This window comes from Bos grunniens, chromosome 19, assembly GCF_055505025.1.
Source record: "Bos grunniens cultivar Pamir isolate PY7600 chromosome 19, Bosgru_T2T1.0, whole genome shotgun sequence".
Classification (NCBI taxonomy): domain Eukaryota; kingdom Metazoa; phylum Chordata; class Mammalia; order Artiodactyla; family Bovidae; genus Bos; species Bos grunniens.
The window spans coordinates 32,057,218-32,083,482 of record NC_141183.1 but is presented as its reverse complement, the minus strand read 5'-3'; the positions used below and the strand labels follow the sequence as shown (position 1 = coordinate 32,083,482).

The window sequence follows — 26,265 nt, the reverse complement described above, 5'->3', positions numbered from 1 at the left end:
GGAGGGCTACAGTCCATGGGGTCGCAGAGTCGGATACAACTGAAGTGACTGAGCATGCAATTTCAGACAAGATTCTGTAAGCCTGGTTCTTTGAGGGGCTTTGTGGAACAGGCCCATGACAACTAAAATTAGTTTTACTTTAACATCAAAGGTGGAGCTATTTTTCCTCTAGGAAAATGTGTAACCATAACCCACACACACCACACAGATACATGCATGCGAGCATGCTTGCACGCACTCGTACCACAGATACACATAAATCACACACAGATACACCATATATACACCTACTGTATATACACACCACACACACACACACACAAACACAGCTGTCTCCACGCAGACACGCCACACACACACTGGAGGGAGCAGTCTGGCCTTGGGTCCTGACTTGTGCTTTTATTCATCCCCACGTCTGCCCTCGGGAGTGAGGGTTCCCTTGACCACATGGAAGGAGAGCCCATGGGTTTAGTGCTTTGCTGCCTAGAAGAGACTAGTCCAGTGCACGTGCCTGGGGTGGGGGAAACAGATGTATATACCATGGGGAGCGGCCGTCTGGCAATCTGGCTTTCTTTGGATGTGATTAACAGTGAAGGCCCAGTTGCTCTGTCCACCCTGAGGCTCTTAAGACATTAAGGAGACCCCTCCCTGGAGAACCACAGTGAACACCACCTCCCTCCCGCTGGTGGTTCTGGAAGAGTCCCTGATGGATGGCGGGGGTCCCAGCCACCCCTGGTTCAGAGCCGCTGCCCTTGAGCGGTCATCTGGGGGGCAGCGGCCCGGCCCCTCGTCCCGCGGGGCAGTGGTCTGAGCGGTGTGGTCGTCGCAGTTTGCTGCGGCCCCCTGACTGTGCGTTGGGCATGCTGTGTCCGTTGTCGTCTCATCGTCTCTCTTCCTCTCTCTGCCTCCTGTCGCTGTGTTCTCGCAGCTGTGTGACACGGGGGATGCGGTTGTGGACGCGTGAGGGGGATTGCAGGGTAAGCGGTCCCGGCCTCACCTTTCCCGGCCGCAGCCAGGCCGCACCCCGCGCTCTGCATGCACCCCGACCTGCACGGCAGCCTCCCGTGGCCTAGGGGCTCACCGGCCGCCTCCTGGCTTTTCTCAGGAGGAGAAAGAGGCTGCGCTCGGCTTCTCCCTCACTGTCCCCCTCCAGGGCCGCCCAGCCCCAGCTGCTTCCCACGCAGGCTTAGAAGGAAGGGGTGACGGCCCCCTCCCTCATCCCAGGTCTGTGTCACTGGATGGCCCGCTGGCTGACGACGTGTGCCCAGTGTTGGGGGAGGCACAAGCACCCGGAGTTTAGGGAGGGGCCCCCAGGGAGAGTACCTGCCTGGTCCTCTAGGATGGCCAGCAGGTTCTAAAGAACCCCTAGTGTCCATTCTAGAATTCACCCCGAGCTCATGTTGTCCCAGGTATGCAGCTAGCCAGGGCCTTTCTGTCCAATTCAATGAAATACTCTGGGAGCCCTCCTAGCAGTTTCCGCAAGGCCTCCTGCTCCCGTAAAGGGTAGAAGCTGCTAAAGAAACCAAAGGCAAGAACAGGCAGGAAGCAGGTGTCGGGGCCTGAGTCAGATGGGGCAGCCAGAGTGAAGCAAGGGGTCCCCTCTGCCCCCCAGAAAAGCTGCACATTCTGGACAGGAGTGGCTTTGCAGTGTCTGCCACCCACACGGGCCCCCTGACAGGCCTCCGGGGGCCTCTGTCCCAAGGACGGGCCTCTCCGTTCTCAGCCGTCTGCAAGGGTTTCTCTCCCACTGCATTCCAGCTGCCTGAGTTACCTTCCTGCTCAGTGTGGCTTAAGGAGTGGCCAAGGTGGCCGCCAGGTGGCTCTCCTCAGGCTGCGCGTCCTATACCTGCTTTGCCTGCGGGCACCTTCCCACCTGTGTCACCCCAGTGACTGCCAGGCCCAGGCAGGGTCAGAAGGCGCCCAAGGTCACACTCCTCCTGGGGACAGAGGCGGGGCTTTGAGTCCAAGCCAGGCCGGCAGGAGGAGGAGCACGGCCGAGGCGCGGACCCCCACCCCCCACTCCCGTCTCTACTCGGTCAGGCAGGGGGCTGTTTTGGGGGGTGGGGGTGGGGTCAGAGGAGAGGAGGACCTTCGTCCCAGAGCTTGCATGTTTGTGTGTCTTTGAAGACGGTGTCCACGCGTCTGTCTGTCCACTTGCCGTGGTCTTCCTTGGATGGAATGTTTGACAAAAACGGGAAGCCCCACCCCCATCTGCTCCCCCGTGGTGTGGGTCCTCAGTCCCCCACCTGGGGACGGTGAGGCTGAGCGGAGGCCAGAGCTCATCAGGCCCAGAGGGAGTCACAGGTCCCCTTAGCCCTGCGGCCCCGGGAGTCGGCGCTGCCGCCTGATGCCCGCCCCGCAGGGCCCCCAGCCCCGAGCTGCCTGCTGAGGTCGGGACAGACTGTGTGTGTTGCCTTGGGGACCAGCCCTCTTCCTGGTCTTTTTCTAGGAAGTGACCTTTCAGTGCCCGAGCAGAGGCGTAACTGGAGGCGAGCAGGATGGGAATGGGGGTGGCGGTGCCCACAGGGAGCAGCTTGCCCCCCTTACTCCCGGAGTCCTCAGGGAGACCCTTGTCCCACCTCCCCCAGCCCCTTAGGCATACATGTGTGGTCTTGAGTTGGGCCACTGTGTCAGGACCCCCTGTCCGGCCACGCACTTGAGAGGTGGCTGTGTCCCCAGGCTGTGACCGATCCCTGCAGACTCCAGGAAACTAAATGCAGCCCTGACATCCCCAATCCGGTGTGACCTGGCCCAGCCAGGGGGTGTCCTCTATACGCAGAGTCTGGTTCCAGGGGGTAAGGATCCGCTGGGCCTGAACCACAGGTAGGAATCTGAACCACATCCAGGAATCTGGATGTCTGGGCCCATGGGCGGAGCGGGCCCCTTTAAGAGGCTGCATCAGGGGACCCCCGCACCAGCTGGCCCTGCCATGACACCCCAGGCCCCCAGCCTCTCAGCCCGCCCCCCACCCCTGCCGCCTTGCAGATCTGGTCCACTTCGACGTGCCCTCCATCCACGTGGAGCTGGGGTCGGCGCTGCGCCTCGGGCCCCTGGAGCACATGCGGCGACACTCGGTGGCTGAGAAGAGAGACTCGGAGGAGGAGTCGGAGAGCACGGCCCTGTGAGCAGCACCGCGCACGCGCCTGCACACGGCCCTGAGAGCAGCACCGCGCACGCGTGTGCTCACGGCCCCTGCCGTTGCAGCCGCCGCCAGGTGGGACCCCTGCGGATGGCCACGTGGCAGGTTTCTGTGGTGCGGATGTTTTTTCGTCCCCTCTGGGTGGTGACTCTGGCCTTTTGTTTGATCTTTGCCTTTTGACTTTGTGCCTATTTTGATCCACTTTCGGCCTCCACGCCAGGCGACCGCCCTCCCCACCCGAGGGCTTGTGTCAGAAACATCCTCTGCAGGGTGGGTGTGCGCGGCTCGGTGGTGGTCAGCCTGGGGCTGCCTGTCACCCGTGCTGACGGCTGCCGTGAGTCCTGCGAGGTCCGCCTGATGGTGCAGAGCGGGGAGGGGACAGGGGAAGAGATGGGGCAGGGGGCGGAGCGTCTAGCTCTCAGGAGCCTGGAAGCCTGGGGCCCTGGCCGGCCTTCCTCTTCACAGCAAGGAGCCGGCCGGGCAGACCTTCATCCGTGGGCTTTGATGTAAATGGCTGAAGACAAAATTTAAGTTTTACTCCTCCACGCTGTGGAATGAAGCTCCCTTTACTATCTTACGGTTTTCTATTTCTGAATTTTAAAAATGATCTTGAGTGTGTCTGGGGGACCCAAATGTAACTCCCCAGGCACCCCCCCCAAAACTTGAGATGTGTCTCAGTAATTGCAGCCCTCCAGGGTCCCCCAGCTCACTAAGAAACGGGGTCATTTTCTGGAGGTCAGAAGTGAATAGCAATAATCCTGTCACCCAAAGCCCTAGAGGGGAAGGGGGCATGGCCCACGGAGCCCCCAGGCCCACACCCCCAGCCGTGCGGTGGGCAGAGCTTGGCTCACCCTTCCACAGAGTCCCCAGCCGGCCCCGGGGAGGAGACCCTGGGGGTCTGGTCACACCTGGGACGGAGGGGGAGAGAAGTGGATTCCGGTCATGCATGCAGAGTCCAACCTTACAGTTTTATCCTTTTCAAATAGAATACCTAAACTGGATATAATATTTGTATATATGAAATCTATATTTGTTTAATTTGAGCCATTCAATCTAAACCCATGTACAGGTGTACAATGAGAGATTTAAATGCTTCATTATTTTTCCCAACCAAGTGTAAAGTAATCCTCCTCCAACAGTGGGACTTGCTGATTTCTGATGTTCCCGGCTTTGCTCGCTTCCTGGCAGGGCAGCTCAGTACCCAATTTGTAATGGAGCCCGGGGGATGACAATTACCTTTCAATACGTGTACAAATAGTTGTCAAAAGTAATGTTATTAAAATAGATTTATTATCCCTGAGCATGGCCTATCTTCCTGTCTTAACAACAAGCTTGAGGGGATGCGGGAGGCGATGCCAGGGACTCCAAGGTCATGGTGAGTCCAGTCCTTGGTCTCTGTCTCAGCACCTGTGTCTCTTTAAAGCTCCCCCTCTCTCCTCCCCGGTGGTAAGAACACGTGAATACTAGCGGTGTCTGTGAGAATCCACCCCCTTCTCAGACACTGACCTCAGTGCTGTCCAGCCCTAGGGGGAGGCCCGGCCGCTGGCCCCACGCGGTGGCGCTCCACACTCCAGTCTGTTTATGCGGCAGGAACGGCAGCCCATCTCTGCGTTCCTGGAACCACTGCACGCCCACCCATCACGGTCCGCAGCTGACAGTCCACAAGACTTGACTTTGGCTAAGACACCAGGCTGCAGAGGGGTGCTGGCTCCCCGGGGATGGACTCCGAAGGTCGCTGCCAGGATCAAGTTGCTTCCAGGCACCCTGGGCGCCCGCAGTGCAGAGCTGTGCCCCAAGACCCTGCTTGGCCGCAGCACAGGGACAGAGCACTCAGGGTCCAGACGCCCACCTTCACAATGTCCCATCCTTGGAGACACCATTCCTGAGGCTGCGTCCCCAGCCCAGCGCTCGTGCTGGAGACCGAAGGAAGCCACGGCCTCCCGCCACACTCCCCAGCCCCACGTCTACTGGGCCCTGGCCTTCTTGCTCTGTGGGCTTAGGGGCTGCTCTGTGGGGGCGCGTTTCTGTGGTGGCTCCACGTCCTCCCCGGCGAGCAGGGCCGCCCGCACCTGCCGCAGCTCCCGGCGCTCCCGGCGCCCCTCCATCTCCTCCAGGTCCCCGGCGAACAGGGCCTTCAGTGGCGCCGTCAGCCTGGGCACCGTCGGGAGGTCCCCCAGGCTGACCTACGAGGCAAGATGAGGCTGTCATGGCTCACAGGCACCGGCCACCCTCACAGGCAGACTTGGCTGGAAGACTGGCCCAGCCGTGGGGAGAGGAAGCCAAGCTCCAGAGGCCCAGCTTTACTGCTCAGAGAACGCCATCCCCGGGCCCTCATGGAGGGTGGCTCATGTGTCATAGCTGGGCCTCCATGGGGCTTTTGGGGGCCTGTGCCCCAAGGCTCTGTGCCAGCTGTGGTGGGCAGCAGGCCGAGCCCGGCCATCCACACGGATGGAGGCGCCTCTCCCCGCCCCGCCCAAGGGGTCCCCTCACCTTCATGTGGTCAAAGGCGATGCCCACTTTCTCGTTGAAGTCAGGGCTGAAGAGTGGGATCTTGGCATAGCGCTGGCTGAAGTGGGTCAGCATGATGAAGGCTGCGCTCATCCGCATGCCCACGCCGATGGCCTGGGAGGTGGTGCTGCACACATGGGTCAGCGGAAGGCTGGAGGAGCAGGCCGCGCAGACCCTGGCCCAGCCAGACACCTGGGGGCCGCAGGCTTCCTGCCGCCGACACAAAGCCACCCCAGGGCCCGTCTTCCCACCTCCCCCAGTGCAACCCAGGCTCTGCGTTGTGGGACTGCCCACCAGTGAGGGCCTCAGGGGGACAGGGGCCTCCCACTTGGGGCGACACACTCCTCCCTTAGATCGCACTATGACCCTGCCCCAGCCCCGCTTCCCTGGCTTCAGCATATTTTCAGTTCTTTCCTGAGCCACACCTCCTCCAGAGCCTTGCCTTAGAGGTGCCGCAGAAATAAAAGTGGAGGCTGGGGAGCCAGCCACTCGGGGTCAGAAGCCCCCACGGCCCTTGGTGGGAAACAGGCTGGCCCAGCATCAGCTGGGGAGCCAGACGGACTGGGCGCTCTGTACCTGTGTGTCTTCTCCACAGCTTCCTCTTCCAGACCGTCTTCCAAGGTGGCCTCGTGGATCAGGAGGGTGGCATCCTTCCCTGAAGCAGCAGCACAGGTGCCAAGAATAAGCCCTCTGCCTGGGGGCCACAGGGGTCTGGGGGCCGCACAGAACACGCCCCTACTCACCCATCTGGACCAGAGCTTCACAGGGCATGGTGTCCCCCGAGTAGACCACCTTCCAGCCGGACATGTGGACCAGCGCACAGCCGAAGGCATGCTTGCAGTGCCGGACCAGGCAGGTCTGGAACTGGAGGAGGGGTGGTGGGCTCACAGCCAGCCACACGCTTCCGTGGCTCCCACCTGCCCACCTGCGCCCAGGCCTCCCCCTACCTCCTCCAGGCCACAGGTTTCCAGCAGCAAATTTATCAACCTTTCTACCTCGGGGCTGGAGACCTCAGCTCCCTTCTGAAGGCATTTGGCAGGAATAACACTGTGAGAAGATAAAACATTTAAGAAAAAGAACGTTTAATTTGATGTTCAAGCCGCTGACTAGAGAGCCCCACTATTACAAAGGAACAATTCAGTGCTGTCACTGAAGAAGCAGGGTGCTAGGCTTGGAAACCGTTTCACAGAGAAGTGCTGGCAGAAATCTAGACTTGCGGATGGAAGTGAAGGAGGCCGGGAGAAACCCAAAGCGAAGGGCCTTTATGAGTGGGAACCAGCCAAGGGTTTCCACCCTCCCCGGCTCTGCCGCCCGGCCCGAGCCCACCTGACGTGGTGCAGCAGCGGCTGGCACTGGTTATGGTACTGCTGCAGCCAGGTCCGGAGCTGGGTGGGGGCGACCACGAGCAGGGGGTGGCAGGGTCTGCCCAGCGATGCCTGCAGTGGGGAGAGAGCAGATGTTTCAGCGGAAACGGTGTGGAGTGGGAGGAGGCGTGTGTGTGCCATCACAGGACAAGGGAGCAGTACAGTCCAGTGGACTCACCAGAGCACGCTCTCTCTGTAGCAGGATGTTCAACAAGCCCTGGGAGGAGGAGGGGACACAATCAGCCTCGTGCAGACCTGACCTCCCTCCCGAGTTGGGGCCCTGGGACCCCAGCTTGCAGTCCCTGGTTGCCGTCAGCCACCCACCTCTGATGCCCACCACCCGGCTGCTGCCCGCCTCTGGCTGAAGGTGGCTCCAAGCAGCCACCTGGCCAGGGGAGGCCCTGTGGCCTCAAGATTAGGCTACCGGGTTTTCCTAAGACACCACGCCGGGTGGGAGTCACAGGGCCCGAGGAGGGAGCCCACTCACCGTGTGGTGGTCGGCGTGCAGGTGGGACACGAACACGGCAGCCAGGGAGCCCAGGACCCGGTCCACGCCGTCCCCATAGTGGCGGCACAGCTGCCCGAAGGTGCCCTCCCCGCAGTCCAGCAGCAGGGACGTGTCGGGGCTGTGGGGGACGGGGGCGGGGGGGACTCACTCAGGGAGGAGGGCAGGGCAATACCTCAGCCCCACCCAGGGGGGCTGCCCTCAAGGTGAAGGCGGCCTCACATCTGTCCTCCTCCTATCAGAGGACATCCCGACGCCCCGGGACATACACGAGTGTCCTCGGAGTCGCACAGATGCTGGGCATCCAAGAGAGGGTCTGTGTGGGAAGCGGAGCCTGGCGGCAGGTGCACCACGACGCTGGTGGGGGCGGTTAGTGACTAGTTCACAGGAGGAGCCGAAAGCCCAGTGAGACCAGGTGATGGCTCACAGCACACCACCTGCTTCATCCAAAGATGACTGGGCATCCAACTGCGCGGACCCCCCACATCCAAGTCAGCTACTCGGACCACCCGTCACCTTACTGCCCGACCCCTCCCCGGGCACTCCAGCCAAGACTGGCCTCCAGGGATTAAAGGCTGCACCTTCTGATTCACCTGGGAGTGGGGCAGGGTCCCCCCACGGGCGGCGCCTCCCTTCAAGGGTTCATACCTGATGTTGACGAGCGTGGAGCTCACATTCCGGATCTTCATTGGGATCGCAGACCCTGTCCCCAAGAAGACCACTTCTGGGTACTGGCTGCTGGTTGCTATGGAAAAACACATCGTGAGCCAGCCCTGAGGTTAAGTACAGATCCCCAGGAGGGGGTGATGTTCAGACCAGAAGGGGCGGAAAGCAGAGCAATTCCACAGGCCCAAGTCTCTTGGTGGTGAAAGTTGCTCAGTCCATGGAACTCTCCAGACCAGAATACTGGAGTGGGTAGCCTTTCCCTTCTCCAGGGAATCTCCCCAACCCAATAATCAAACCCAGGCTCAGGTCTCCCGCATTGCAGGTGGATTCTTTACCAGCTGAGCCACAAGGGAAGCCCAAGAATACTGGAGTGAGTAGCCTATCCCTTCTCCACCGGGTCTTCCTGACCCAGGAATCGAACCAGGGTCTCCAGCATTGCAGGCAGATTCTTTACCAACTGAGCTTTCAGGGGAGCCCCCAAGTCTCCTACGAGATGATATAACAGGGGGCCCCTCTCCGTGCTGTCAATCAGCTCAGACCTCCAGGCTGAGCCCACCTGGCACAGGTCCCGCCCTGCTGGGAGGGGCTCAGGGGGGTTCACTCTCTGGGAGGAAGAGGCACAGCCTCCTGGATTCTGAAGCATGGGGCCCCACAAGCCTTGCCCAGCCAGACAGGCCGCATGTGCACGCGCACAAGCAATAATACAAATGGGGCTTTAACGTGCGAACCTGAAACCTACCCCGGCAAGCGCAGCCAGGGAGGCATAGTCCTGAAACTCCAGCCTGGCGCTGACTGGCTTGAACCTGACCCCGCCTTCTGGTCCAGCCTCCTTTCTCCACTTCAGTTGTGAGCTGAGACCACCACCACTGGGGAAGCCAACTACTGCAGAGAGGCCACGGAGTTCCCCAAACTGTCTTCCCATTGGGGCAGGGGAAGCCCGACGCGGTGAGTGACGGGGCCAGAGTCCTCCCGTGGACCCTTAGAGCAAAGCTGGGACCAGACCCCAGGTTCTGCCCAGAACCTCACCCGAGGTCCCAGACCCTCATGCTCGGCTTGCGTGGGCCTCATCACCTAACTTCCGACCTGACTGGTCTGGGTGGGGGCAGGCACTGGTAGTAAACAGACCAGAAGGCCCTGGGGTTAGACAGTGTCAGGCTGACCCTGTGCTCTGTGCTGCACGAATGCCCTCAGGAGGGCAAGCCCGGGAGGGGCTGGTCCCTGGTCTGCCTCACCCTCTGGGCTGTCCTGGGCTGTCTTCCTATACTCCTGCACGCTCTCCTGGAAGTTGGGGAGCTCCAGGGCCTCGGCGATGAACTCCTCAGGGTCACAGGTCAGGACGGCATCCCTGCAAGAAGGTGGTAGAATCGGGACAGAAGGGCGCCGTGGCCGTGAATGAGACCTGACGTCAGCACCGACCCTGGGGACTGTCTGCAGGTGCTTCCACCTCTCAGTCACGCCGTGGCAGACCCTCCCCAGCCCAGCGGGTCTCACACCTCTGGTCCTCAGAACCTCGCAGCTCAAAGCGGGCCGGGCTGGCCCTGGCAGCACTGATAGTGGGCAGGGGCCTCCCTGACCTCTACTCACTAGACCCCAGTCGTGCCGGGCATCCCCCTGGGGGAGGGGAGGAGGGCTCTTAAAGGGCCCCAACTATTCAACACAGTGGTGCCCAGGGTCCAGCCACCTTTCCAAACGTGGTCCCCTTGGACCACACTGGTGTGCACAGGACACTTCAAATTTTTAAACACTGAAGACAGAGGGCAGTAAGCACCTCTCACGTGACTGGCTGCAGGGTAAGCCGGGTTCACCAGGTGCCTCAGGCAGGGCCGGCCTCTGACCCAGTACCCTTCCCCCACCCCCACTTAAGAATCTTCCAAGGAAACCCTGTTCCACCCAAGGATTTTTATGGAAGGCACTTGTTTCGTTAACGTAGCAGGAGGACTGCAGGGCCTCCAATGAACAAGCACCCCCACCTGGAAACCTGGCAACAACCTTGTTCTGAAAAAAAGCCCGACAGTGTATCAGGCCCTAAACCCACAGTATAAACATACCTCTTAACACGCCCCCACACCCCGGGTCAGAAATCACAAACTGGTAACAGGCAGTCTTTCAGGGTGACCGGATGGCGGGTGACTGACTTTCCTGCTCGGAGGCAGAGGCCACGTGGCTACAGACCTGAGACACTGACCACCCCCCCCCCACCCCCGAGACCACACTGACCTCTGCCACTCCCGCCGGGGCCGGAGCTGGTACTTAAGGAGACACTGGCCTCGGACCGTGGGCACACCCTGGGTAGCACTGCCTTCCTGCAAGAGATGGAGCTGTGACCCATGGGGGGACAACAGGGCCAGAGAGGTCACTACCTGAGGGCGGGGGCCAGCAAGTGGAGGTGGGGGGGTTATCTGAGGGCAGGGGCCCGCGAGTGGAGGTGAGGGGCTGCTACCTGAGGGTGGGGACTGGCGAGTGGAGGTGGGGGTGTTATCTGAGGGCAGGGGCTGGCTAGTGGAGGTGGGGGGCTGCTACCTGAGGGCGGGGGCCGGCGAGTGGAGGTGGGGGGGTTATCTGAGGGCAGGGGCCGGCTAGTGGAGGTGGGGGGCTGCTACCTGAGGGCGGGGGCCGGCGAGCGGGGGGAAGATGCCGGGGTGGATGAGGCCGAGCTGGGTCTGGATCTTGTGGCTGCGCAGGTTGTGGACCGACTCGCAGGTCTCGTTCAGAACCAGGTGTTCAGTGTCGGGCCCGAACCTAAGACAGATGGACACACGGTCGTCATGGTGTCTTTCTGGGGGCACTCCAGCCCACGGGGTGGTCATGTACTGGGAGCGCTCAAGAGGGTGAGTGACCTGTCCAGAGGTCACCCCGAGTGGCCAGACACAGCCCAGCTCCTCCTCAGAGCCCAGTTCAAAGCCTTTGGGAAACCAGGAAGAGTTCTGGGGCTGGGGACTCGGGAACACGAGGGAGCACAGGGATGAGGGGAGGAAAGGAAGATGGTGATGGACGCCAACACTCAGACCCCGAGGGGCAGAGGACCAGGGGCGCCAGCAAGAGAGGAGTCACCACACGCCCCAGTCCAACCCCAGCCAAGTCCCTCCACCCAGCCCTCAGGCGGGCGGTGGGGAAGAGCAGGAAGGTGCCCAACGTGGACAGAGCTTCTAAAGCAAGGCTGCTACTTTATCCTCCACGTGTCTTATTTAGGAAACACACACGTGATCATCAACACAGGCAGGGTTTGTTCCGAGGTGACGGTGTGGAGGGTGCAGGCAGGAAGCCAGCCCCAGGCCAGCAGACGTGTGCCCGCAGCGCCCCCTCGCAGGGACTGTCTTCACAGCACAGACGCCCCCAGCCTCCAGGGAGGGCAGAAACCTGGGGGCCCTCATACCTCTCCATCCACTGCTGGTATCTGCTGTCCAGGAGCACATGCTCCGGGGCCATGTGGACCACCAGGGCCACGGGGGCGTCGGCCTTCCCTTGGTAACTGGGAGGAAGCAAGTGGGAGCTCTGCTAGGTCCAGTGAGACAAAGAGTGCAGACCTCAGACTGGGCAGCAGGAGCCCAGACCTGCTCTCCCAACCAATGTCGGTTCTCACCTCCCTCCAGGAGGGCCCTCCTCACCTCCTGAAGGTGGTGTTCTCACACAGCGGCTGGATGAACCCTTCTTCTGGACATTCTGCTACGATGAAGGTGATCCCGGGGTCCGGAGGGGTGCAGATCTCTTCAGGCAGAATCTGTGAAGTCCCCGGGGTCACCATGTGCTCCCAGGGCAGGCCCCCAAGTCCCCAGTGTTAGCCCCCTCAGGGAGCGCCCACACCTCCGGCCCTCTCTCCACGGACACCAGCCAGGGCTGGCCGGCCGGAGAGGGCATTTCACACTCGGCTCTTGGCAGAGTCTCGTCCTTACATCCTCCCACCCTGGTGAGGATGTCACTCCTTGGGGCCACACGCCTGAAGTCCACCCTGAGGGGGTCTCCCCTGAACCCAGGGACAGGGACAGCCCTCATCCTATCAGGAAGACCCCCAAATCCTAAAGGGAAACCCCCAGAAACGCCCCCATGTGGCCAGCACTGATGTGCAGGACAAGCCTAGACAAGCTCAGCTCAGTGATGAAACCCAAGCTGCTCACTCCCCTGTAAGTGGGGCCCAAACCAGACAGCGACTGTCCGGCGTCCAGGCCCGGCTTGTGCCTGCCAGGACCGCACCCACCTCTCTCCCTTCGTAGGTGACGCTCTTCCCGTCCTTGACGGCAGCAATGATGGGGGCGATGGCGGCTGTTCCGCTGAAATGACAGGCGAGGCCTCGGTGAGGGCGGGGCCCTGGGGGCACCCTGTGCCCAGCAAGGCCCCCCCAGACACCCCGCCACTCACACTGGGAGACCCAGCTCCTTCGCTTTGAGCACCAAGAAGTTTCCCTTCTTCACGTGGAGCTGTGAGGAAGAGGACAGCACGTGAGGCCAGGGTCTGACGGAGAAGCTCGGTTTCCACCAGCAGTTTCACAACTGGTTTAGCACTGGAAACCGAATGCTTTAAAACTGAGCTGCTTACTTCCCCAACCTTGTTACCTCCTTGTCCATCTAATAAAATGCCCTCTATTCCCATCCCAAGTAAGAAGCGTCCTCCAAGCATCTGGAGGAGAGATGCTCGCTTTGTTGTCCTGCGCTGGTCAAGTGACGGCCAACGGAGCGTCACCAGAACAGAGTCCAGCAGAAACAGTCACAGATCCACCGTGTGACACGGCACTCCGGGGACAGGGAAACTGTGGGTGGTTTCTCTTGTTGACTTTTCACATATGTGGCAAAACTGTGCTGCTGCTTTTATACCGAGAGAAGTTAAAATAAAAAATTCCCAGTGTTCTCTTATTATGTTAAAACGGAAAAAAATCCTATCACAAAACCTCATAATCATCATTCTGTACTTAAAAACTTGCACAACTAGAGGGGCCTCTGCTCGCAACCAGAGGAGCTCCCGTTCACAAGCAGACAGGAGCCCCTGCTCACAACTAGAGAAAACCCATGCAGCAGTGAAGACCCGGCACCGCCAGAAATAAACAAACGTAATAAGGGCTTCCCTGGTAGCTCAGAGGTTAAAGCATCTGCCTGCAATGCAGGAGACCTGGGTTCGATCCCTGGGTTGGGAAGACTCCCCTGGAGAAGGAAATGGCAACCCACTCCAGTATTCTTGCCTGGAGAATCCCATGGACGGAGGAGCCTGGTGGGCTACAGGCCACTGGGTCGCAAAGAGTCAGACACGACTGAGTGACTTCACTTTCACTTTCTTTCAATAATGATTAAAAAAGAAAATCTCTTACCAAGGTGGGTATAGAGAGAACGTATCTCCAGATAAAAAAAGCTATTAATTGAGCCCAGAAATAAATCCACACACCTACAGTCAACTGATCTTCAACAAAAGGGGCAAGAATACATTAACACAATAGGGAAAAAGACTTTCTTCAGCCAGTGATGCTGGGAAAGTTGGACAGATCCATTTAAGTCAGCGAAGTTAGAACGCTCCCTCACACCATACACAGAAATAAAGTGGCTCAAAGACTTAAATATAAGACATGACACCATAAAACTCCTACAAGAGAACACAGGCAAACGTTCTGACATAAATCATACCGATGTGTTCTTAGGTCAGTCTCCCAAAGTAACAGAAGTAAAAATAAACAAATGGGACCTAATCAAATTCACAGCTTTAGCAAAGGAAACCATACACAAAATGAAAAGCCAACCTACACGGTGGTAGAAATATTTGCAAATGATGCAACTAAAAGGGGTTAATTTCCAAAATATACAAACAGCTCATAAACTCAACAACAACAAAAAAAAGCAACCTAACAGAACAACGGGCAGACCAAAATAGACATTTCTCCAAATAAGATATATATGGACAGCCAATAGCTATGCACGTGAAAAGATGCTCAACATTGCTAATTATTAGGGAAATGCAAATCAAAACTCCAATGAAGTGCCACCTCTCACCAGTCAGAATGGTCATCGTTAAAAAGTCTACAAAACAATAAATGCTGGAGAGGATGTGGAGAAAAGGGAACCCTCCTACACTGTTGGTGAAAATGTAAGTTGGTGTAGCCACTGTGAAAAACAGTATTAAGGTTCCTCAGAAAAGTAAAAACACAATTACCATACAATCCAGCAATCCCACTCCTGGCTATATCTCAGGAGAAAACCGTAATTTAAAAAGATATACGCACCCTAATGTGCACTGCAATACTGGTTACAACAGCCAGGACATAGAAGCAACCCAAACATCCATTGATGGACGAATGGATAAAAAAGATGTGGTATATAAGTATATATATGTATATACATAATAGAATATTACTCAACCATAAAAAAATTAAATGCCATTTGCAGCCCCATAGATGGGCCTACAGATTATCATATTAAGTGAAGTCAGAAAAAGACAAATACCATATGCTATCACTTATTCGTCCAATCTAAAACAGGATACAAATGAACCTATCTAAGAAAAAGAAAAAGAAAGACTGGTCACCAAGCGGGAAGTCCGGGGTGGGGGAGGGGAGGGGAGGATTGGGAGCTTGGGATTAGCAAATGCAAACTATTATATATAGAATGGGTATAAGCTCCTACCATATAGCACAAGAAAATATCCTGTGATAAACCGTAATGGAAAAGAATATTTTTAAAAAGAGTATACATACACACGGGTATAACTGAATCACTTTGCTGTACAGCAGTAGTTAACACTGTAAATCAACTCTATTTCCATTGACTTCAGAAACTTAACCTTTTGCTATTTCTGAAGTTCAAGACTGAGGCTCACAGTCAACTATGAAACATGTCTCCAAAGACTGACTCTGGTTGGAAGACAATCTGGATACATACACGAGCACAGGTGGTTTACTGGGAACCAGGGTGTGTTTTCTCTGATCACAGAGAAAGCTGCTACCCTCAGATCACCAGACACATGCTCACCTTACAGACGAAAGCCACCACCAAGGAGGTGTCCCTGCCACGCGCTTTCCAGCCGACACCTGAGAAGAGACAGTCCGACCGTGACCAGGCGAACGGCAAGGCTTCCAGGTGTCACAGATCAGTGGTCATCTGACACCTAATCTGGCGTCACACAAATTTAAACGGAAGGAACTTTGGATACAAACACACTTGTTTTTCCCTCAAGCAGAACTTTCTTTTTTTTCTAACTCATGTTGAGATTCGAGTAAACAAAAATGCAAAAACTCAAACCAGAAAAGAGCAAGTGAAGGGTTTTAAAATGTTTTATGTTTTACCTAGAAGTGGACATGAGAGAAAAAAATAAGCTGTAATGTGCTTTATCAATAACTCTGTGAGAAATAACATAAAAGTTGAAAGGCCTACAAAAATGTCAGTCCTCACTCATGCCATCCAAGAAGGACAGTTCACAGGGCTGGGGCCCCTCGGTCCTCAGAGCAGAGGCGGGAACTTATCAAGCTTGCCCATCCCTGGACCACAGTGTCCTCAAGCAGCCCAATTCCTCTGGTAGGTCTCATTCTGGAATTCTGATCCCGTTTCCCAGTGGGCTGTCATTCTGGAAGAGGAGGCACAAAGCCACTCTTTGACTGCTTTGTCAGCTTGGCTGTTAGGTCCTGCATTCACAAAAATTAACTGGCATCACTGCTGCCTCAATGAGACACAAACAGTTCATCGAGCCTTCTCCATCTGCTGACACCAACAACGTGAGAGCAGTGTTCCTGTGTGTGTGGTTTTGCCAACACGACAGGTGCACACGCAAATACTGATTTGCTACACGTGAAATGGGAATTCAAAAAAATCCAAAGACTCGGTAACGAATTGTACAGACTTAATGATCTGTACTGTATAACGAAATAAACAACATAATTTTGTACTAGAAAATGGGAAACACAAAAGCCTCTGTATGAATCATTTGCCAGGCCCTGTTCTCCTCTGGATAAACTGGACCCAAAGCTTGGGCCCCCACCCCCCTGCTACAAACTGGCCCTTAAGGCTCCGTGCAGCCACCTTTATGACAGCCTTCTCAGCTGCCCGCAGGTGTCCTAACGTGACAAGGAAAAGTGTTCTGCACAGAGAACTTCCTTAGGACAAAAACTTGAATGGAGAGCAGAAGGAAGCAATGGACTAACAGACCCCATGTCCACCCCAGCCCCCTCGACAGCACATTGCTGACCGAGCACCATTACCGTCGGGGCGCTGCTCCCCGTCAGCTGATTCCGCGAGTGGAGGCGGCTGTGGACTCAGCCGCTCTGGACTCTGCACAGGCGGCTGCTGACCGCTCGTCTGCTCGCCTGGTTGGTAGGGGAGATGAGCAGATGACAGAGCCCTTGGGCGAGCTCACAGCCAGTTGCCCACTACACTGGCCTGTCCTCCACTGGCCACCAGCAGTTTCTCCCATCCCCCCACCTTCCTCAACTAGGACCCACCTCCTCCCGCTCCAAGAAAATGTGGCTTTCTAAATGTTTGCCTGTGCAGCTCAGCTTGCAGGATCTTAGTTCCCTGACCAGGGATCGAACCTGGGCCCTGGCGGTGAAAGCATGGAGCCCTAACCAATAGACCGCCAGGGGTCCCCCCCATGTGGCTTGGTACTCACAGTGGATGGGGATCTGGAACACTGTCATGGTCTCATCCTTGTATTCTGGTGCTGAGTGGGGCCGCACGGCTGTGGGGAAAAGACCACAGGATAGTGACCGGGGCCGCAAACACAGGCATGAGAATCACCTTGAGATCACCACCCATGAGCAACCGAAGTGCTTTGGATTTTTGCATAAATCTGCATTAAACCAAGAATTTCTAAGTAAATGAAAATATTTAGGGAGGCAGCAAAAATACATCTTCAGCCGTTAACGTTTAACACAGCCACGTGAGAAGACATAAGAGGATCACTGGTGATGAACCGCCAAAAGAAAATGAAGCCGATGGTTTAGTGTAAGAGACCCAGGTTGACACTCAGCACTGCCAGGCCAGGGAACCTATGCTCTCAACTCTGAGAGCCAAGACACGTTCTGAAATAAAACACCAGCGTTCTTCTACAGAAGAACCAACCAGAGATGCCCCTGGCCCGGCCGGTACCTCGGTCAGGCCTCTTCCCATCAACTGGCCACGTGCTCCCAGAAAAACTGCTCCCAGCCCCTCTCTCTGTGAGGGATCCAAGGCCACTCAATGGTGCCACCCACCTACAGGGCCAGGAAGGAGCCTCAGGGCCCCAAGGGAGACCCCATCCTGCACACACCCCATTGCTGGCAGCTTTTGACTCACTCCTGCCTTCCCGCTGTTGTTTAAGGGGATGAGGTAGGGGCAGAGAAAGCGCAGTCAGCAATAGGTTCAAAATTCATCTCACATGGATGAAGCATTTAAGTTTTAACGTTTACTTTGGTCAGCTTTTATGTATTCTGATTTGAGAGAAGGGGGCATATGAGTAGTTATCAAGGACTTACCCAGGTCTATTCCTTTCAGTGGACCAGAAAATATTTTGATAGCTTCCAGATACTTCTCCTAAGAAAGAAAAACGAGGAGGACGAAACACATGTTCAAGGGTCAATACATGAGAGACACTGGAGGCAGCAACATAAAACATACTTCAGAGAGCACTTTCAACTTTCTTACTGAGTGTCCACCACAGGTAAGATGCCTGGGGGTCAGCAATGAGAAGACGGGGTACCTGCGCTCACAGAACTTAGAAACCAGGGAAAGAGACAGAAATCATAAAAACAACAGCAAGCAGCTGTGGGGCTGAGCGTCCTGCACAGGAACAACACAGGAGACTGGGGGCCAAGCAGTCTGCAGAGTCGCCGGCTGGGGGGGTGCCTCCCAGGCCAAAGCCCTGGAGCCGAGCCCGGAAGTTTGGGAGGACACAGGAGAGAGAAAATTATCTTGGCCTGAGACAGGTGGGGGCTTTGTGAAGCGCTCAGAGCTGGCCCCACAGCCTCGCCGTGTGGCCGGGCATAGATGCAGGGCAGGTGAGAGCCGGGGCCAGCGGGACCTGGGGGCCACGTGACGGTATCTGGACTCTGTTTACAGAGACCTGTGAAGGGTTTTAGGACGAGGTGACCCGCCTTCCATTCCACTTGAGGGATCCCTGTGGCCGCGGGGCTGGACAGTCACGCGGGTGGAGGAATGGATGTGGGAAGTGATGGCAGACCATGGTGGGACAGAGCTAACGAGGAGGACAGAGGGACGGCTGCGAGGCGTTATTCTGGAGACACATGTCACAGGCAGGGCTGGTGTCTGGCTGCCTTTCCCCCTAGGACCTGGGACGTGAAGTGAACCCTTACACCAATAATGTGTTTATAACCTGTCAACAGTGTTGTAAGCTGGCTTGGAAGGTACAACAGAGATGTCTGAAATTTAATAAATAAGAATAGAAGTTGTTCATGTTGAGGTTTGACAGAAAACAACAAAATTCTGTAAAGCAATTATCCTTCAACTAAAAAATAAATAAATTTTAAACAAAAAAGAATAAAAGCTGACATCTTGTGTCTACATGGTGTGAAACAAAGTGACCCAGTGCTCTGTTACCTTGTTTAATTCGTAACACCTGCAACCCTTTCACAGCTACAGACACTGAGGCTCCAGGAGGGAATGTGACCTGAGCCCAGTCAGAGTCAATAAGGCTTGGACTCAAGTTATCTTTAGCTTGAAACGCAAAGTGTTTCCACTGCTCTGAGATTTCTCTGGAGGGCAGAGGGCCGATGTGCAAAACTGGAAATTCCTGTGCAAGTTAAAATGGAAGGCTCAGCTTTGAGACTCACCAGTTGTGGAGGTCCAGAAAGCACACACTTTGGAACTCCGGTTTCCTTTAAAGTGAGGATCATTCCTAAAAAAAAAAACAGAATGAATAAACTCAGATCTTTCATACCCCTGACTCGCAGTCACCGCCAGGAGGCGCACTCCTTACTTAACTGGCTGCTTTTCCTACTTGCTCTAATTGCAGAGTTAACAGGGAACACACGCAGAGCAGACTTGGGGCTGGCTAGAGGTTCAAGGGACACTTACTCAGGACTTGATATTAGAATGAGGCACCTCGGGGGCAAAAACCCACCGAGTCAAAGGATGGCACCAATTCTGCACCTTGGGCACGTCCTCACCTCATCTGAGTCTCACTCCTGGGGGATGAGATGGGTCCAGCCTTTACTCCTTCCTACCTGCTCCACAATGTTACAGAATGTGGCAGCAAAACAATCTCGATCTTTCTAATTGATGGGCAGAAACAAGGGGATAGTTGGGATACCGGGCTTTCCTGGTGGCTCAGTGGTAAAGAATTCGCCTGCCAATGTTGGGAGACTTGGGTTTGATCCCTGGGTGGGGATGATCCCTTCGGGAAGGAAATGGCAACTCACTCCAGTATTCTTGCCTGGAAAACTCCACAGACAGAGGAGCCTGGCGGGCTATAATAGCCCATGGGGTCACAAAAGTGTCAGACACTTCTTAGTGACTAAACGGCAACAAATCTGGATACTGGGTCTCTGTGTGTAGCTGATAGTCCCAGTGGCAGACATAATGAGTTGGCCAAAGAGTCTGTTAAGCAAAGACCCAAACCATCTTCTTGGCCAACCTAATATTTACTGTGATCTGCATTTACTGTGACCACACACTCCAGTTGGTCCCGCACCTCCAGTCCAGCAACTCAATAAATGAGGTGGGTGATTAACACCTAAAGGCAGCCTCCACATTAACACCTCTTCTGAGCCACACTTTTTGATGCTTCCTGCTGTAGCTGATGGGGCAGGCATAAAAAGAATTCCAGCTCCCCTGGACGTCGGGTGATGGGCAAAAAAAAAAAAAAAAAAGCGGGGGTGAGGGCGGTGGAGAAGGCAGGTTAAAATCCCAGAGACCTCCCTCCAGCCTCTGACCTGGACAAGAATGGACTCACCGCACAACCCGCCAACATTAGACCAGTGCATTCGGGTCAGGAATATGTTGTCCAAACGGGACACCTTCAGCCTAAGAAAGAGAAAGCGCTGGAGCAGGACACAACACACTGGCCAGGGACCCTCTCTTCTGCTGACCCCCGTGTCAAAGCCGCACAGTCATCCCCGCCCCGCAGGAAGAGGGCTGGCTCACTTGTGCTCCTGCATGAGTCGCTGGACGCCTTCCCCGCAGTTGAAGAGATACCTAGAAGACGAACATCGCACCAGAGAGTCAGAGTCTGTAAAGCTTCTGCCATCGATCGGGTGCTCTGTTGTACACCGTTGAGGGGAGAAAAAAAAAACCCTGAAAACCCATGTGGTGCTACCGGCCGAGTGTCTGCTGTTAGGACGCTAGGTTTTGAACCCTCCTCGGCAGACGCGAGGAGGGGGCTGGGGTGGGCCGGTGCTGGGGTCCTCTTCCATCACCTCCTCCGCACATCTGCCCACTTCACACACGCCCCAGCCATGAGGCGCACGCGAGAGGGCTCTGCCTAAGGGTCAGGGGCGCCTCCCGGAGCCGCACGGACGGGGCAGTACGGGGTGCGGGCTCTCGCATCCACACTGACAACCCGGTGATCAAGCCTGGGGTGGGGGGGTGGGGGGCCTCGGCCAGGGGACACCCACCCCCCACCGGGCCCCGGCGCGGCGCACGGACCGGTTGAATTCGGAGAAGACGTAGAGGGCGGCGCCCGCATCCCGGCCGCCGGCTGCCACCACCTGCAGGTACACGGTGTTCGGGCCCCCGGGCCCCCATGACGGGCCGCGCTTCTCCCGCGTGCGCAGGTGCCGCAGAGGGTCCTTGGGCGGCCGCGGGCGGCGCGCCGGCCCCTGTGACATGGTGCGCCCGGCCGCGCACCGCAGCCCCAGCAGCGAGCGGAGTGCCCACATGCGCAGCCTCCTCTTCCCGGACCTGAACGCAGCCGGCGGCCTTGGTCCGCATGCCCCGACAGCACCGCCCCTCCACCCGCGTGGGGCCCCAGCCAATCAGCGCGCCGCTAGCCTAGCTGCCCGCCTACGCGAGGCCTCACGTCCAATAGGGAGCGACCTCTCCGCACTGCCCTTGTCAATTGGTAGTGGTCATAGAGAGGAAGAATGCTAGAGCGCCCTGAACGGCCCCGCCCCTGGTCTCTTTTTGGTTTCCCCTGGCTGTTCTTTCCGGGAATCCTCCCTCGTCTGGGCGGGGCTTCCGGGGGCGCGGGGCGGGACTTCCAGGGGCACAGGACCGGAAAGGAGATGCGGGCGGAGGAGCGAGTTCTTGGAGTGGGCTTAGGCTCACGCGCTGGACACCGGTTCCTACCTCTTTTTTTTTTTTAATTTTATTTTATTTAACTTTACAATAGTGTATTGGTTTTGCCATATATCAAAATGAATCTGCCACAGGTATACATGTGTTCCCCATCCTGAACCCTCCTCCCTCCTCCCCCCCCATACCATCCCTCTGGATCGTCCCAGTGCACCAGCCCCAAGCATCCAGTATCGTGCGTCGAACCTGGACTGGCGACTTGTTTCATATATGATATTATACATATTTCAATGCCATTCTCCCAAATCATCCCACCCTCTCCCTCTCCCACAGAGTCCAAAGGACTGTTATATACATCGGTGTCTCTTTTGCTGTCTCGTATACAGGGTTATTGTTACCATCTTTCTAAATTCCATATATATGCGTTAGTATACTGTATTGGTGTTTTTCTTTCTGGCTTACTTCACTCTGTATAATAGGCTCCAGTTTCATCCACCTCATTAGAACTGATTCAAATGTATTCTTTTTAATGGCTGAGTAATACTCCATTGTGTATATGTACCACAGCTTTCTCATCCATTCATCTGCTGATGGACATCTAGGTTGCTTCCATGTCCTGGCTATTATAAACAGTACTGCGATGAACATTGGGGTGCACGTGTCTCTTCCTACCTCTTCTGAGCTGTTCCCTTAGACGAGTCAACCGCTTGTGGTGGTGGTTAGAATTAAGATGTGATGAGATAAACTATATAGAGCTTTACCATAGGAGTTTTGCTAACTTTTATGTTGTAATTCGTATGAATACACGTTTCAGATGTGTTTTACTGGGTTTTGGAAAGAAAAGCAAGAATGGGAGTTAAGAGAACAATCTCTGGAATAAGAGAGTCTTTTATTAGTCGAGTGATCTTGACCTCTCTGAGCCCGTTTCCTTAACTGTAAAGTGGGGGTAGTCAGTTTTTACTTCGTAAGGTTTTATTTTTTAAATATTTTTGTGTATTTATTTGGCTGTACTAAGTCTCAGCTGTAGCACGCAGGATCTTTAGCTACAACGTGTGTGATGTAATTCCCTGACCAGGGAATCAAACCTTGGCCCTTTGCATTGGGAGCATACAGTCTTAGCCACTGGACCATGAGGAAGTCCCATACTTCATAAGGTTTTCGAATTAAATCACCCAATGGTATATTAACAGCTTTGAGTGGCACTGTCATGGACCAGGCACTCAATCAATGGTGGTAAAAATTGGAAAGGAAATAAAGTGTTTCGACCGACATAAAATATTTTAAAAAGCTGTTGGTGGTTAAAGAAATGTTGCCCAGGGACAGTCATGGGGTAGACAGCCCAATAGAGACCTTTTGAAAAGCTAAACAAGACTTAGCTCCCCTTTCAAAGCCCCTGAGAGATTTCAATTAAACCATTTGGAATACAAGGGACTTCCTTAAATGGGGATGACCCTTTTTTTACCTGGACATTCTAATCAAATATGAAACTGGTTCTGTGGAAGAATACCACACAACTGTGTAAAAACATTTTGTACTTGAAGAAACCGTTACTGAAAGGAAAACTTCATTTCCGTTATTTTAAACATTTCCAGGGCTTAATCCTGAAACAGTGATGACACTACCATCCCCAAAAGTATTCAAAATAAACATTTGAGCAAGAAAATCAAAGGCAGCCTATGGAATGCGAGAAAAATATCAATCAGTATGTGCCAATTATCTGATAAGTGGTTAATATCCAACATAGATAAGGAGCTCATACAACTTAATAGCAAAAAGTCAAATAAAATTTTGAAATGAATGATAGACCTGAATAGACATTTTCCCAGAGAAGATATACAAATGCCCATCAGGTACATGAACAACTGCTCAACATCACTAATCATTAGGGAAATGCAAGTCAAAACCTCAGTGAGCTATCACCATACACAGGTCAGACTGGTTATTAACAAAAAGACAAGCAATAACAGGTATTGGTCAGGATATGGAGAAAAGGGAAATTTGTACACTGTTGGTGGGAATGTAAATTGGTTCAGCCACTATGAAAAACAGAATGGAATTTCCTCAAAAAAAATTAAATGTGGAACTACTATGCTGCTGCTGCTGCCAAGTCGCTTCAGTCGTGTCTGACTCTGTGCAACCCCATAGACAGCAGCCCACCAGGCTCCCCTGTCCCTGGGATTCTCCAGGCAAGAATACTGGAGTGGGTTGCCATTTCCTTCTCCAATGCAGGAAAGGGAAAAATGAAAGTGAGGTCGCTCAGTCGTGTCCAACTCTTCGCGACCCCATGGACTGCAGCCTGTCAGGCTCCTCCACCCATGGGATTTTCCAGGCAAGAGTACTGGAGTGGGGTGCCATCGCCTTCTCTGTGGAACTACTATAAGATTCCGAAATTCCATTTCTGGGTATATATGGAAATGAAATCAGTATCTCAGAGATATCTACAACCCTGTGTTAATTATTTACAATAGCCAAGACATGGAAACAACCAAGACAAGGACACAACCTAATAGATGAATGGATAAAATATGGTAAATATATACAGTGCAATAGTTCTCAGCCATAACAAAGATTTGCAACACCATGGGTGAGACTTGAGGGCATTATACCAAGTGAAATAAGTCAGAGAAAGACAAATACTATATGATCTCACTTATATAGAGACTCTTAAAGGAATTCACAGAAACAGAGAGGAAATTAGTGATTACCAGAAGCTGGGAGCATGGGAAAATAGGTAGAGGTGTTCAAACTGTACAAACTTCTGGTTGCAAGATGAATAAGCTCTGGAGATGTACAATACAGTAACTATAGTTAGCAATACTGTATTGTTTACTTGAAAGTTACTAAGAAAGTAGATCACACACACACAAAGGTTACTTTTCATGGTGATGGATATATTAACTAACCTCAAGGTGGTAATCATTTTGCAATATGTACTTATATCAAGTCATTACATTGAAAACCTTCAACTTACACAATGTTATGTGCCAATCAAAGCTCAATAAGGCTGGGGGGAAAACAGAAACAAAACCAAACCAGTGGACCACCAGGGAAATCCCTTCATTCATCATTAGATGCTCAGCACTAAGCACAGTCCCTTAGCGACTGAACAACAACAACTGAGACCTGGAGGGAACCCAGGACACGTTTGCTGAGGGCGCGGAGGAGCTGCCCAGTATTAGTTTGCTCAGGCTGCCATAACATAACAGCACAGGCCAGGGGGCTTAACAAACAGAAATTAATTTGCTCACAGTTCTGGAGGCTGGAAGTCCAGGCTCACGGTGTCCGCAGGGCAGATTTCTCCTGAAGCCTCACTCCTTGGCTTGCAGATGGCCACCTCCTCCCTGCTTCCTCCCTGGGCTTCTCTTCTGTATGCATCCCTAGTGGTGCCCTCTGTGTGTCTGAATTTCTTGGCACTCGTCTTATCTGACTAGGGGCCACCACCATGGCCTCCTTTTAACTTAATCACATCTTTAAAAGCCCTCTCTTCAGATTCTGTCACATGTTGAGGTCCTGGGAGTTAGGGCCTCAACACATAAATTCAGGGAAGGAACACAATTCAGCCCCTAACAGCTGACTCCAGCTCTCCTCTCCTCCGCACCCTTCTATTAAGGACACCTCAGCGTTCCTGTGTCTCCTGCCCCTTGACCTTCAAAGGGAGAACGTTTTGGTTCCTCTTTTCCTATGAGCCCAGCTGGTAGCTCTGAACCTGGTCTGAAATGAGGGTCTCACAGTCTCTTGCCTGAGACAGGCTGTGAGTCTGCGCCTCTCCACCTGATGGGAATATTGCTCTCAGGCAGCAGGTGCCCTCAAGTGGTGCCAGATTGGAGCAGTTAAGTCTTCTAGATCCTGATTCAAAATTATAAATCAGCTATTACTTCAATTAAAAACAACAACAACAACAACAACAAAACCTTCTAGATCCTCAGCTCATGTTCAGAGCCGTCCACATCCTCCATGGAGCATGTTCTGAGTGGCTGCTCCCATGTGCCTGCCCTGTGGCCTGGCTGCCCGGGACCCCCGGTCAGACCTGGAGGACCGGTCCCATTCAGACTGAGCCCCGCACAGGGTCAGATCAGATCAGATCAGTCGCTCAGTCATGTCCAACTCTTTGCCACCCCATGAATCGCAGCACGCCAGGCCTCCCTGTCCATCACCAACTCCCGGAGTTCACCCAGACTCACGTCCATCGAGTCAGTGATGCCATCCAGCCATCTCATCCTCTGTCGTCCCCTTCTCCTCCTGGCCCCAATCCCTGCCAGCATCAGAGTCTTTTCCAAGGAGTTAACTCTTCACATGAGGTGGCCAAAGTACTGGAGTTTCAGCTTTAGCATCATTCCTTCCAAAGAAATCCCAGGGCTGATCTCCTTCAGAATGGACTGGTTGGATCTCCTTGCAGTCCAAGGGACTCTCAAGAGTCTTCTCCAACACCACAGTTCAAAAGCATCAATTCTTCGGCGCTCAGCACAGGGTCAGGGCTCAGGCCAAGTCCAGAGGGATGCAACACGCGCCATCACCACTAGAGGCCGCGGTGGCTCCTACTTTCAGTGTTAGCTCCTTTTAGAGTTTATTTCCAGGGCTACCAAGTGCTTAGCACACTGCTGCCCGTAAGAAAAACTTAGGCTATTTTGCCAAAGGGTTTACGGACTGGTGGGAGGTTGGCAAATGTTGAGGGGGGATATTTCCCCCCTGTAATATTTCCCCCCTTCAGTATATACCGAAAAATATTTCAAGTATTAATTGAACACCCACAGGTGGTGCTGGGCTTGCCTGGTGGCTCAGCTGGTGAAGAATCTGCCTGCAGTGTGGGAGACCTGGGTTGGATTCCTGGATTGACAAGATCCCCTGCAGAAGGGAAAGGCTACCCACTCCAGTATTCTAGCCTGGGGAATTCCATGGGCTGTATAGTCCGTGGGGCCGCAAAGAGTCAGACACAACCGAGCGATTTTCACTTCA

The 26,265-nt window shown here is 54.4% G+C and overlaps 2 protein-coding genes and 1 long non-coding RNA gene across 14 annotated transcripts in view; 1 reads left to right on the top strand and 2 right to left on the bottom strand.

Annotated features, from left to right (window-relative positions):
- Positions 1-4,439, top strand: part of ARHGAP44 (Rho GTPase activating protein 44) — a 130,768-nt gene extending 126,329 nt beyond the window's left edge. For 10 of the 11 annotated variants that reach the window (XM_086355529.1, XM_086355532.1, XM_086355524.1 and 7 more), the window contains one exon: positions 2,986-4,439. In XM_086355529.1, coding sequence (XP_086211655.1) covers positions 2,986-3,125 — 140 coding nt within the window. In that variant the 3' untranslated portion in view covers positions 3,126-4,439. Of the gene's footprint in view, positions 1-928; positions 978-2,985 lie in introns of all 11 variants that reach the window. The other variant, XM_086355526.1, reaches the window with a different exon arrangement.
- LOC147352002 (uncharacterized) lies at positions 380-2,986 on the bottom strand. Its single transcript, XR_015146918.1, has 3 exons — positions 1,772-2,986; positions 1,324-1,513; positions 380-928 (listed from the first exon to the last, which is right to left on the bottom strand). It is a non-coding gene; the product is annotated as an uncharacterized LOC147352002 (long non-coding RNA).
- Positions 4,408-21,037, bottom strand: ELAC2 (elaC ribonuclease Z 2). 2 transcript variants are annotated; one of them, XM_086355535.1, is made up of 24 exons: positions 20,725-21,037; positions 20,224-20,274; positions 20,033-20,103; positions 18,912-18,976; positions 17,598-17,655; positions 16,754-16,822; positions 16,347-16,451; positions 15,124-15,182; positions 12,536-12,594; positions 12,375-12,447; positions 11,788-11,900; positions 11,556-11,651; positions 10,783-10,921; positions 10,400-10,485; positions 9,415-9,527; positions 8,165-8,261; positions 7,499-7,637; positions 7,190-7,228; positions 6,974-7,083; positions 6,595-6,694; positions 6,391-6,511; positions 6,224-6,302; positions 5,630-5,774; positions 4,408-5,322 (listed from the first exon to the last, which is right to left on the bottom strand). In XM_086355535.1, exons 1-24 carry the CDS (start codon positions 20,955-20,957, stop codon positions 5,104-5,106), a joined length of 2,439 nt encoding a protein of 812 aa, XP_086211661.1. In that variant the 5' UTR covers positions 20,958-21,037; the 3' UTR covers positions 4,408-5,103. The 2 variants fall into 2 exon arrangements, with proteins under 2 accessions (XP_086211661.1, XP_086211662.1); XM_086355536.1 differs by lacking the exon at positions 16,347-16,451.
- Between the last annotated feature and the right edge of the window lie 5,228 nt (positions 21,038-26,265).

What these genes read in the sequence shown, in the direction of transcription:
- ELAC2 (XM_086355535.1), bottom strand. Translation starts at nt 20,957, where the DNA reads ATGTGGGCACTCCGCTCGCTGCTGGGGCTGCGGTGCGCGGCCGGGCGC. An exon ending in TAATGTTGGCGGGTTGTGCG is followed by an intron (nt 18,977 to 20,032) that starts GTGAGTCCATTC and finishes TTTTTTTTTTAG; the next exon opens with GAATGATCCTCACTTTAAAG. An exon ending in CCCCGGCGGGAGTGGCAGAG is followed by an intron (nt 9,528 to 10,399) that starts GTCAGTGTGGTC and finishes ACCTTCTTGCAG; the next exon opens with GGATGCCGTCCTGACCTGTG.